A 12,357-nucleotide genomic window follows, 5' to 3' on the forward strand; every position below is an offset into this window, starting at 1 on the left:
TTTTCTCCACCCAACTTCTATTTTCAGGCAAACCTTTCTTGTTTTTTTTGCTATTTTTGGGTTGCACTTTTAATTCTTTGGTACAAAACAGACCTAAGGAAGTTCAAATTGTAGTCCTCGTTGACCCTGTCCTCTCCTCTCTACCTCTTGTCTATTTTAAACACATATGTATAAATTAGCAGATGCAATTAACACACTTAATCCTTGTCCAAAAATAGTAATTAGAAAAAACAAAGATTGTTAGAGTTGCAAGATTATGTCTTTTTTGTAAAATTATAAACTTCGCGTCTCAAACAATAGCAAGTCACGTGTGATTAGCATGTACGAGTTCAAATGTAGAGTTTGTACGATTCCACCACGCGTCCTCTTTCCTCTTTCTCATGTCACTCCCCAATCCTCTCTCAGATGCATCGTTCCCCAACCACATATAGAAAGCAATCTAGATATGAACCCTTTGCACTCCAACCGATCATCCACGTGCACAGAAAATTGATATTATTTTTCTCATTTTTTTCATAGTATACAGAAAGTTGACCTAATTTTCTTTTCTTTTCTTTTGTGTTTTCTATTATCCCGGCAAGTGAGGAGCTTGACAAAAATAAAAAAAATAAAATAAAAGCTTTAATAAAATAGTTTCTAGTAACAAGAGGAAAAAAAAAAAAACTTATAGCAAGTAGGACCAATCCCTCGTAAACATGATAACATATAAAGTTTCTCACCTTTTATATACACACCCAAAAAAAAAAAAAAAAGAAAAAAGTTTCACCTATGAGTCGCAATATTTTCTTATGTCCCCAAATCTTTCTTAGATGTATTGCTCACTTTCCCTCGTCTGATTTCTAACAAGTAAAATTCTCAGCAAAAAGAAAAATCTAATAAGTAAAACACTATCATATGTCACATAATTAATTGGTTGTTAAATTTTTGGTAAAATTTTGATGACTCAATTGTTACCTGAGACTAGGACTCAATTGTTACGTAAACAAAACTACATGAGTAAAATCGTCAAAATTAGAATGATGGAGACTAAAGCGAAAAATATATCAAACTACATAGAACAAGAATGTAACTTGGCCATGAGCTTTTCCTCTTGCTAGGGTGCAATGGTGGTTCTTTTCTGCTAGATAAAGTAAATGGAGGGGTTTACTGTTACTAGCCTCTCCGGAGGGGCATCATGTGCCAAATCCTTATTTTATTTTCCTTAATTTGGATGAAGAAACTGATGATATGGTATGGATGTGTTTTTTATTTTTAATTTAAACACATGTTTGTTTTACTATTTTACTATTTCACTATTTTTTGCTGCCATTTTAATTAGCAGAGGGGCTATTTGTCCAAATTTTTAGAAATTTAACTAATAATAGATTAATATAAATAGTTACATTTATAGCACGAGCGTTAAGTGCTAAAAAATTAGTAAGTTAATTAATACACCATAAACCATTTATTTGGGCTCAATTCATAAGAGTGCTGCTATTTCCATCCCCTTATTTTATTTTCCCATCCACCTTATTTTTACATCCACCATATAAATTTTAAAAAATATAATCCTATCTTTTCACCCACCATTATCCCTAAAATACCTTTTGATTATTAATTCAAGCAAACTAAATATCATTGTGTATCTTTTGTTTTTGTTTTTGTTTTTTTGGTGAGAAATTCTATGATTGCATTCATAATTCAGCCAGAAAAGCCACTAGCCACAAAGGGCCAATACAAACTAACCACAAAATGGCCATTACAATAACGGAGCGGTTTGATATCAAAATTAAGACAATATGGTGTGTCTCCACTAAAGATCAGGCAGGATCGAAGAAACTCTGGCATAGGCATCCCAACTAAGATTGCAAACTTAGAATAAGAAAAAAGAGATAAAGCTTGAAAAAATCAAGCCATAGCAATACAAATAAAACTCTCACAAAGAAGAGACGAAAAGCTCTCACAAAGGAGAGATGAAAAACTCTCACAAAAAGAGAGGTGAAAACTACACAAAGAACCCAAAAAGTCTCTGCAACTTATTTCAAACATAAAGAAATTGCAAAAAAGATGGTGGTGGTGATCCGACGCCGAAATGCATGTGAAGATCCGACGCTGAGCCGCAGTCGCCTATAATGGTTGGATGAAAATCATAACAAAACTAAAACAAATAGCGAAAATCCTTTGTCTCTGAAAATGGGGGAAGAGGTGAAAGGAGGAAGAGAATAGGGGAGAAGGGGGAAGAACAATGGCTTCCTCCCCCTTCAAAGTGGAAAAGGCTCTAGAGTGTTTTTTGGGAGAAAGGAGGCTAGGATTTTTTGGGAGCCACAAGTAATTATATTATCTCGAACTTAATATCATTGTGTATCTATTATGACACTTTTTTAACCATTAGATTATTATTCATTCAATTCAATTGCTGAGATTAAAACTTCACTTATAAATTTTTGTTTCTTTAATAATATCATCGTGAACATCAAAGTGCTCTGATTTTAATAATAAAGATGAGAGGAAAAGAAAAAAGAAAAAAGGGGAACTAATGTCATTAAAATTCTTTATTGAGCATGAAATTAAATGCGCTAGGATAAATGGAAAAGTTATACCACCACCAGACTTGGACTAGGATGGTTTAGAGGAGAAGACAAATGCATACAAAGATGTGCTAGGAGAGAGAAAATTATAAACATGTAAGAGAATAAATTTTTCCTGACCCAGATGGATGTAACATAGCACGTGCCATTAAAGCTATGTTAAATATTTGCAAGATAGCCCCAACCCAATGACATATATCGTTGGTAGCATGATCTTGCTAGAAAAAGTCTTATGTGAATTTTTTATGGCTATTTTTTTTTTCAAGAAACTAAAGATTAACCATCTGTGAAATTCAGAGAGACGGACCAGGGGTCCACTACTAACAACACCGATATTGTCCCCAACTTAACCACCTACAAAGCCCAATAGATGTGAGGTTTTACCACAAAAGGCCTCGGTGATATTAGTAGTGGAACCATTCATTATATGTTGTATTTTATTTATTCAAGTTTCCGATGTGGGACTCATATTCTTCAACATGCCTCTTGACGTGGGACCATCACATAGTAGGCCACATGTGGAGCCAAGTCCACATCGGAGTCAATCATTCAAGCCCAACACGTGAGCACCACGTATTGGGTATAAAGGATAGGGGTAAACATTCAAGCCTAACATGTGAACACCACATATTGGGTAAAGGTAGAGACCCAATTCAGGCACAATCAATAAAGCTGGCTCTGATACCATGTTAAATTCATAGAGTCGGGCCAGGGGTCCACTACTAACAACACCGATATTATCCCCAACTTAACTACCTACAAAGCCCAGTAAGTGTGGGGTTTTATCACAAAAGGCCTTGGTGATATTAGTAGTGGAACCATTCATTATATGTTGTATTTTATTTATTCAAGTTTCCGACGTGGGGCTCATATTCTTCAACACCATCTTATGGTGATTTTAGTTTAGACATGCTCTGGTGGGTTAGAAAGTTATTCTCTTTCAGCTTTTGAGTTAGAGAAGATAAGGAGAGAGTTGAGACGATTTTAGGGGAGATTAATTTATTTTCCAAAAAAAAGTCGAACAATAGACAAAAATAGCATTAATTATTATTTTATAAGTCGATAATTTGAACTGTTGATAGTAGATGAATCTAATGGTGTTAAAAGTATGTTTTATTGTGTTCAAAAATGTGTGTCCTCCTAAGTCATCATTCCAATATCACCCTTACAAAAATTTAGTCTAATAAAAAATCGTTTAACCATTTGATTATTATATTGAATATTTTCATTGTTTTATAAAAACAATTGTCTTCCTCTATTTATTTGATTTATTGTTAGATATTGTCTTATTTGACTAATTTTTTAGTTACGAACCAATAGAAAATAACAAGTAAGAAAATAAATTGGATTGGTTCGTTTTAGTCGGTTTTCAACAACCTAAAACCAATATGATTTATGAAATCAGCATCTAATACAATCCAAATCCAATTAGAATTATATTGAATTTGCCTAGTTTGGTCAGTTTAATTGATTTGGATTGGATTTTACACCCTAACAAGAAGTACAATCAATTCCGAATGAACAACTATTCATCTATTGAACGAAGAAACACATCTATAACTATATGTATTTTTATCAAAAAGGGGAAAAAAAAAAAAAAAACTAAAGTTGAAAACCAAGAGATTGGTAAATTCATACCTTGGCAAAACCTAAAGTTGAAACCGAGATACTGATAAATTTGTGCTTGTGCTTCAAATCTGGAACTTGCGACTTGAAGTTGGTACCCAAAAAAAATTTGACTAGATGTATTTCTTTTGGTACTTTAGTCTTTAGATCTAATTTTCATACTTCTAAACCCAAGTGATATAGTGCTCATACTTGTTTATCTCCATTATTTGACATATCAATAAATTGATATTACTGAGGTAATTTCCCTTTTGACAACACAAGACATTTATTTTACAACTTATGTTTACCCAACACGAATGATTTTACGGCCTTATACATTGTAACAACTAACTGCTTTTATGTACATTTATGCATGTTCATATTTAATTTTTGGGTTTTTATCAAGAATGGTCCTTTAACTGTTAAAAATTTCATAATATGAGTCTTTAAACTTTCAAATCAATCAATGTGATATTTAATATTTTTGCCTATACATCAGTTTTATCCCTCTTATCGCATTTAGTCAACATATTTGTTAAAATTGATCATATGGTTAGGGGCAGATTCACAGAAGAGCAAGGGTGGTCAATTGACCCTTGCAACCTCTGAAATCCTCCATTAGAGCAGCTGAAGTTGACCTTCGCAAAGTGTTTGACGAAATGCCCCAAAGGGGCAAGCTGTGTCTGTGCGTAGATGGAGGAGAAGAAGCTGCGCGTAGCGCGCGCCTTGTTTTTTTTTTTGGTTCACTCGACATCAAAACGACGTCGTTCCACTAAAGCTTTTTTATTTATTTATTTTTAAAACCTATACCAAAACGTGCACGCCTTTTTATTCGTTTTTGTTCGCTCGACGTCAAAACGACGTTGTTTTGGCCAGGTTAAAAAAAAAAAAAGGCCTTATAATTCCCCCCTCCCCAAATGTTAAAACTCATTTCTTCTCACCTCTAAACCTCTAAACCTCTCAACCCTAAATCCCCAACTCAACGTTCACTTCCTTCCCCCACAAATCCGGCGGCGAAGCTAGCAAAGTGGCGGCGGCGACAGCAAAGTGGGGCAGCAGCAAATTGCATAAGTGATTTCAATTTTCAAAGGTGGATTTGTCCCTCAAATTTGAAGGTATGTTATTCTAATTTCTTTATGCATTAATTAATTAGTAAAGATTGTTATATGTTTGTGTTTTTCTTGATTAGTTGTTACTGTTTGTTGTTGAGATTTTATTTTGGTTTGTTAGTTTGAATAAATTAGGGTTATGCTTTTATTTTAGTTTGAATAAAATAGGGATTTTGGTTTTAGTTGGTTAGTTTGAATAAATTAGGGTTTTATTTTTATGTTAGATTATATCTTGGCTAGTTTGAATAAATTAGGGGTTTTGGTTTTGGTTAGTTAGTTTGAATAAATTAAGGTTTTACTTTTATGTTAGATTATATCTCTTGGTTAGCTTGATTAAATTAAGGGTTTTGGTTTTGGTTAGTTAGTTTGAATAAATTATGTTTATGTAAATTATATTTTGTTAAATTTGATTAGTTGTAGAGATTTTATTTTGGTTAGCTTGCATAAGTTAGTAATTATTATTATTATTTTTTAATGTTGATGCTTGAATGATTATTTCTACCAATTCAGTTATGGAACGCTACTTTAAGAGAAGGTTCGCATCAACTACTTCTAGTTTGGATAATGTGGGTAGTTCGAGTTCGAGAGATGTGGGTATTTCAAGAGATGTGAATAGTTCGAAAGAAAGTGAGTTGCAAGATATTTTGGCTAATCTTATTGCAAACCCTGGACTTCGACCTCAAATGTTGGATTATGATCCTAATATTCGAGAAGAAGTTCGAAAAGCATATCTACAAAACGGTCCATGTCAGTCTAAGGATCACACATTTTCACAAACTAATCTTTCAGGGTATGATCGATGCTTTAATGTCAAGTGGTTTGATGAGTTTGACTGGTTGGAGTACAGTATTAGTAAAGATACTGCATTTTGCCTTTATTGTTATCTCTTCAAATCCAATTTCAAAATTGGTCAAGGGTGTAGTGATGCCTTCACAGAGATGAGTTTTAGGAATTGGAAGAAGAAAGATAAAATTAGGCAACATGTTGGAGCTATATTGGAAGTGTTCATAATCAATCTAGACAATATTGTGTGGATCTTATGAATCAAAAGCAACACATCCGAACAGTTTTGATAAAGCAATCAGAGCAAGCTCGTATTGATTATCGTATTTGCTTGACAGCTTCTCTTGATTGTGTGAGATTTTTGTTGAGGCAAGGTCTTCCTTTTTGTGGGCATGATGAGAGTGACACTTCAAGCAACAAGGGAAATTATTTGGAGCTCTTACAATTTCTTGCTAATCATGATGAGAAAGTGAAAGCCGTTGTGTTAGAAAATGCTCCCGGGAATCTCAAGTTCATAGCTCCAACAATTCAAAAAGATCTTGTGAATGCTTATGCCGCTGAAACTATTAAGAAAATCATTAAGGATATGGATGGTGCATTCTTCTCTTTATTAGTTGATGAATCACGTGATGTGTCAGTAAAAGAACAAATGGCGGTGGTGTTTCGTTATGTGGACAAAAATGGGGATGTAATTGAGAGGTTTGTGGGCATTCAACATGTTAGCGACACTACATCAAACTCACTCAATGAGGCTATTGACACATTGTTTCAAGAGAGGAATTGAGCATTTCCATGCTAAGAGGACAAGGATATTATAGAGCTAGTAATATGAAGTGTGAGTTCAATGGTCTTAAAACACAGATTTTGAGAGAAAATCCTTGTGCCTATTATATTCATTGTTTTGTACATCAACTTTAATTAGCTCTTGTGGCCGTGGCGAAGGGAAATGCTGATATTGCCACTTTCTTCACATATTGCAATAGCTTGGTTAATATTGTTGGAGCATCGTGTAAACATCGTGACATGCTTAGAGATCAACTCCAAAAGGATATTACGGAAGCTCTTGAAAAAGATACTTTTCCAGCAGGGCGAGGCTTAAATCAATAAAACTTGTCTCAAGCGTCCCGGTGATACACATTGGAACTCACATTATGGTACATTACTTAGTATTATCTCCATGTTTAAATATGTGGTGAGAGTGCTTAAATTGGTTATTGAGGAGGGTTCGACTGATAATCTAGGTGAGCAAATAGGTCATTGAGAGAAATACAATATTTTGAGTTTGTATTTCACTTATTTTTCATGAGATCTATATTGGGAGCCACAAATGACTTGTCACAAACATTACAAAGGAAAGATCAAGACATTGGGAATGCAATGACTTTAGTCAAAGTTTGCAAGGACCAACTACAACACATGAGAGAGAATGCATTTGAAGCCTTGCTTGATCAAGTATCTTTCTTTTGTGTCAAACATTATATCTTGGTTCCAAACATGGATGATGCATATGTAGCTCAATAGATATCACATCGAAGAGCTCATAGAATAACACACCTCCATCATTATCGTGTGGACATCTTTATTCAAATCATTGAGTGGCAACTTGCGGAATTAAATCATCGCTTCATTGAGGTAAATACTGAGTTACTTCTTTGTTCGACATTTTTGAGTCCGAATGATTATTTTTCAGAGCTTTTGACAAACAAAAGCTACTTTGTTTTGCTGAATTTTATCCTCAAGATTTTAATCCCCAAGATCTCTTGGCACTTGAAGATCAACTTGAGATTTATATTAATCATATGCGTACGATGACTGATTTTTCTCAATTAAAAGGGATTGGTAGCCTTGCAAGAAAAATAGTGGAGAAAAGGTTGCATAGAACATATAATTATGTTTATTTACTTCTCACATTAGCTTTAACTTTACCGGTTGCAACTGCTTCTGTGGAGAGAGCATTTTCTGCTATGAATATTGTGAAAGGTCCACTTCGCAATAGAATGGGAGATCAATGGTTGAGTGATAGCTTACTTGTTTATATTGAGAGAGATGTGTTTGCTTGTATTGATAATGAAACTATAATGTCACGTTTTCAGAATATGAAAACTCGTCGTGTACAATTGTAATGTGGTTTTTTCTATTAATGATGAATTAAAATATTATCGTTTCATTTCTATGGGTGCATTTTGTATAAATTTTTTTTAACTTTTAGAGGTTGACCTCTGAAATGAAATTTCCTGCATATAGTGGCACATGACTGACATTAAAGGATTTTTTTGGGGTCAAAATACAACCTAGTCACCCATAACACAAAGTAAATCGATAAGACTATAACACCAAATTGGATTGAAATATAAAGAGTCAATACTTTTGCTATCCTAAACCCTACCTATCGTAACTCTGATACTTTTTCCCACTTCAAACTTATCGCCTAATAATTTTTGCTCCAAATAGGAACAAATCTAAAAAAGTAAATAAATAATTTTTATTTATTTGTATTTTTAATAAATTTATAAACCAGTACAGGTCAGCTCCAGCTTTGGATGACCAGGGAAGTCTAACGAGACTTGAAGAACGATCCTCCGACCAGCGTCTCTCGCTCTACTGTCTCTGACAGCTCCCTCTCCAACTCCTCAGACCGTTCCCAATTCTGTCTCAAAACGATGCCGTCTCGAAGAAGAACGCTCCTGAAGGTCATCATCCTCGGCGACAGCGGGTCTGTGTCTCTCCATCTTTCTCTCTGTTTTGCTCGTAATAGTTGTGTTCTAGGGTTTTGCGCTTGAGATTGGGTAGATCTTTCTAGATCTTACTTTACAAATAATGATCTGAAACCCTATTTTTCGTCTCTTAGTACCAGTTTACGAATTGGGTTCTCACGAAATTTAAGAGTAGTAAAATTTAAAATTGTTATACTTATTTAGGAAGAAGATTGTGTTTTTTTGTTGCTGTTTTTGGTAGAAGACTAAAAAAGGTTTGTTTAATTTGTGATTTGCAGGGTGGGGAAGACTTCTTTGATGAATCAGTATCCTGTGCAGCTAGAATGTTGATTTGTGTGTTTGGTTATTTAATTTTGAATATAATGCTTTTGCTGTTAAGTTTCAGCTGCTTGTTTGTTTAGATGGTGTGGGTTTGCCTTTAACATGATTCTTATAGATATGTAAATAAGAAGTTCAGCAATCAATACAAAGCGACGATTGGAGCTGATTTTTTGACGAAGGAAGTTCAGTTTGAAGACAGGCTCTTCACCTTGCAGGTTTCTTTACTTCTAATTGTTATCTAATTGATTCAAAGGTCCCAGCTTTTTTAGTTTTCATAAGAGGAAAATATGTGCGCATTAGAACTGAGCATGTTTGGTTGTTAATATTTGGATGCATGTCTTGGGATTTGTCTATGTTGATTGGGTTTGCATTGTCTTTATCCAATCGTTGGCCTTACATTTATGGAACCTATGCCGGTACAGCCTGCACCAGTTGGTTAAACAGGGGAAAAAGAAGAAACGCACAAATCACCAAGTTCTTCCAACCTATCAATTTTCTTTTTGGTATTCTTGCACTAAATCAGAATTTGCGATGTTCTTAATGATTGGAAGTTCCTCTGGGACTTCTCATTAACAATTTCTTTTAGTTAAATGGTCCTATGGTGGGAATAATTTATTTCACAATGATTTCGGGATGGTCCCTGCTAAGTCATGGTGTATGTTCTGGTGGTCCCTATACTGATGAAAGTTTCCATGTGTGTGTTAGAATTGCTCAAGGACCCTTATTTCATGTTTCTGAGAATCATACATGAGTAGACCTCTATTTGGTCACTATGCGCAAGCAGTGGCAGAAATTGGACGATTGTTCACTCTGAAATATTTTCAGATGATGTCTTATAGGAAGTACACAAAATATAAATTTCTAATTTTGCATGTGTAAGCTTGCATTTCCTCCCCTGCTTTTTGTCACAACTTTCTCTACTGTCACTATGGAGAAGGATTCATATAAATTGCTTTGTTTCTGTCCCTAAAGACTCACAATGACATTATTGATGAATCTGCATTGCCTTCATTCTTTACCCTCTGAGTGTTGTTATCCTTATTGATAATTTTTGACTGGTATACGTTATCCAATTATGCCTTTTCATTATTATGTGTTGGGTATGTTGGCATAACCTGGCTTCAGTTTTGGTTTCAAAATATTTCATTTGATATGAACAAACAAAATCAGGTTTTGACTTGTATCTATCAACCAAAGAAGCTTGTAATGTGGGGCCTCGCTCTCTCTATCTCGTTAGTATACTGATATGAACAGCATGAAAAGAATTTCATTTTCAAGCTGTTAATTTATGGATATCAGATTATTAGAGTTTGATAATTGATTGCTAATTTATTGTTATCGCAATTACTCACTGTGAACAACCTGTCGTGTATTCTATGGAATTATATGTTTTAGCTCACCACTTCTACCATTAGGTTCTGCAGTAGTCTTTTTATGTTTTTAAATTCTTGGATTAGTTGGTGCCCAAGTGTGTTTCCAAACAGTCAACACACATTCTATTGTTTTGTCAGATCTGGGATACAGCTGGCCAGGAACGATTCCAAAGCCTTGGTGTAGCTTTTTACCGTGGTGCTGATTGCTGTGTTCTTGTTTATGATGTTAATTCAATGAAATCATTTGATAACCTTAACAACTGGAGGGAAGAATTTCTTATTCAGGTATGTTTTTGGGGTTTTTTGTATGTTTTATTTGTTTTATTTGTTTTTTTTGGCATGTGGCTATTTTCTTAAGTATTGGGTCCCTTGCAAACTCTTCCAGTTGTCATTTCTCTTTCTGCATCAACTTCCATTTTTTTATCAATTACAAAACAAAATTGAACTTACGGCATGCTGACAACTTCTGCAGGCAAGTCCTTCAGATCCAGAAAATTTTCCATTTGTTGTCATAGGAAACAAGGTTGATGTAGATGGTGGAAATAGTAGAGTGGTATGCATCTCTTTTCGGAAGAAAATTGTCATCTTCTCTTTCTCTTACATACATATGCACATGCACAGATGAGTTTGTTATCCTATATGTTTCATATTGACATACCACTGTTTGTTAATTCTCCAGGTTTCAGAGAAAAAGGCTCGAGCTTGGTGTGCATCAAAAGGAAATATTCCATACTACGAAACCTCTGCCAAGGAAGGCATTAATGTGGAAGAAGCTTTCCAGTGCATAGCAAAGGATGCTCTGAAGAGTGGGGAAGAAGAGGAGATGTAAGTTGAACTAGAGACCAATATGCTAATGCACACGTCCTCTTGAGTTTTGACAATTCATTTCATTTACTTGCATTAACAAAATGAATCATCTAGTACTAACCAATTATTTCCTTTCGGGAATTAAGCATCCACAATACCCCAGTTAGTTTTTACAGATCACCTGTTCACTATTTAATGATTTAGTGGTTTTCCTTAAACCAACCCTTTCATTTATCATTCCCACGAACAGCAGTGCCACTAATACCTAGAAGTTAAAACCGTTCACATAATCAAAATTGGTGTTGCAAAATGTCCTTTACTTAGTAGCAGTTTTGATTTGATTTGATTTGATTTGATTTTTCCCCTTATAGAACTCTAGCAGTTGACAGTTGTCTTCTCCAGTGGTCACCTGTTGATATCTTTTTTATTTTGTTTTCTGCTTCATGAAGATACTTGCCGGATACCATTGACGTTGGAAGCAGCAATCAGCCAAGATCAACTGGATGCGAGTGTTAAATATTCTACCGGAATTCTTTTCCAGTAAAAAATAAGTCATCTTTGGAAGTATATTTGTTGGTACGTATGCAGTGACACTGTACATTGGTTTTTGTGTGGGAAACAAATTGGTCTCCTCGTCAATGCTTTTTTCAGATAGGTTGGATGGTGCCTTTCGTTCTGAGTTCTGTTTGTTCTGACCAGGTTACATTGGATTTCATCCCATTGATATCCACTTATTGTTAGTATGGAAAAGATCTTGGAACTTATATTTTCACCAAAATTATGCAGTTTTCATTTGATCATATTGAGTTTGTTTATGGATTAGTCACCCATTTCTAGTTTAATCCTTAGAAACTTCTCTAGTCGATGAGTCTTCCATGGCTTCAAGCCGGCAATAGCTGTATCTGATCATGTTTTTGTTCATGCTTTTGTGCATGGCTTTTCGTGATGCTATGTCCGCTTTTCCTAAACATTCTTTATGTAGTGGCTGTAGACGCATGAAAAACGAAAGCACAACTTCCATCAATAAAAAGAAACAAATGAATATATCAGGAAGAAAACTAAGGTCGAATTAAAA

General features: G+C 34.6%; 2 protein-coding genes across 2 annotated transcripts; both read left to right on the plus strand.

The window, feature by feature from the left end:
* On the plus strand, nt 5,797–6,327 carry LOC109950874 (zinc finger MYM-type protein 5-like). The gene has a single exon (XM_020571019.1). It carries the CDS (start codon nt 5,797–5,799, stop codon nt 6,325–6,327), a length of 531 nt encoding a protein of 176 aa, XP_020426608.1.
* LOC18767972 (ras-related protein Rab7) lies at nt 8,564–12,104 on the plus strand. Its single transcript, XM_007200467.2, has 7 exons — nt 8,564–8,780; nt 9,060–9,086; nt 9,218–9,317; nt 10,614–10,760; nt 10,948–11,028; nt 11,155–11,300; nt 11,732–12,104. Exons 1-7 carry the CDS (start codon nt 8,728–8,730, stop codon nt 11,796–11,798), a joined length of 621 nt encoding a protein of 206 aa, XP_007200529.1. The 5' UTR covers nt 8,564–8,727; the 3' UTR covers nt 11,799–12,104.

Source organism: Prunus persica, chromosome G8 (assembly GCF_000346465.2).
Source record: "Prunus persica cultivar Lovell chromosome G8, Prunus_persica_NCBIv2, whole genome shotgun sequence".
In the NCBI taxonomy this organism is placed as follows: Eukaryota; Viridiplantae; Streptophyta; class Magnoliopsida; order Rosales; family Rosaceae; genus Prunus; species Prunus persica.

Bases quoted from the DNA above. Each gene is read 5' to 3' on its own strand.
- LOC109950874 (XM_020571019.1), top strand. From the start codon at position 5,797: ATGGAACGCTACTTTAAGAGAAGGTTCGCATCAACTACTTCTAGTTTG.
- LOC18767972 (XM_007200467.2), top strand. From the start codon at position 8,728: ATGCCGTCTCGAAGAAGAACGCTCCTGAAGGTCATCATCCTCGGCGAC. The intron at 9,318-10,613 runs GTTTCTTTACTT...TTGTTTTGTCAG, and splicing joins ACAGGCTCTTCACCTTGCAG to ATCTGGGATACAGCTGGCCA. The intron at 10,761-10,947 runs GTATGTTTTTGG...CAACTTCTGCAG, and splicing joins GGGAAGAATTTCTTATTCAG to GCAAGTCCTTCAGATCCAGA.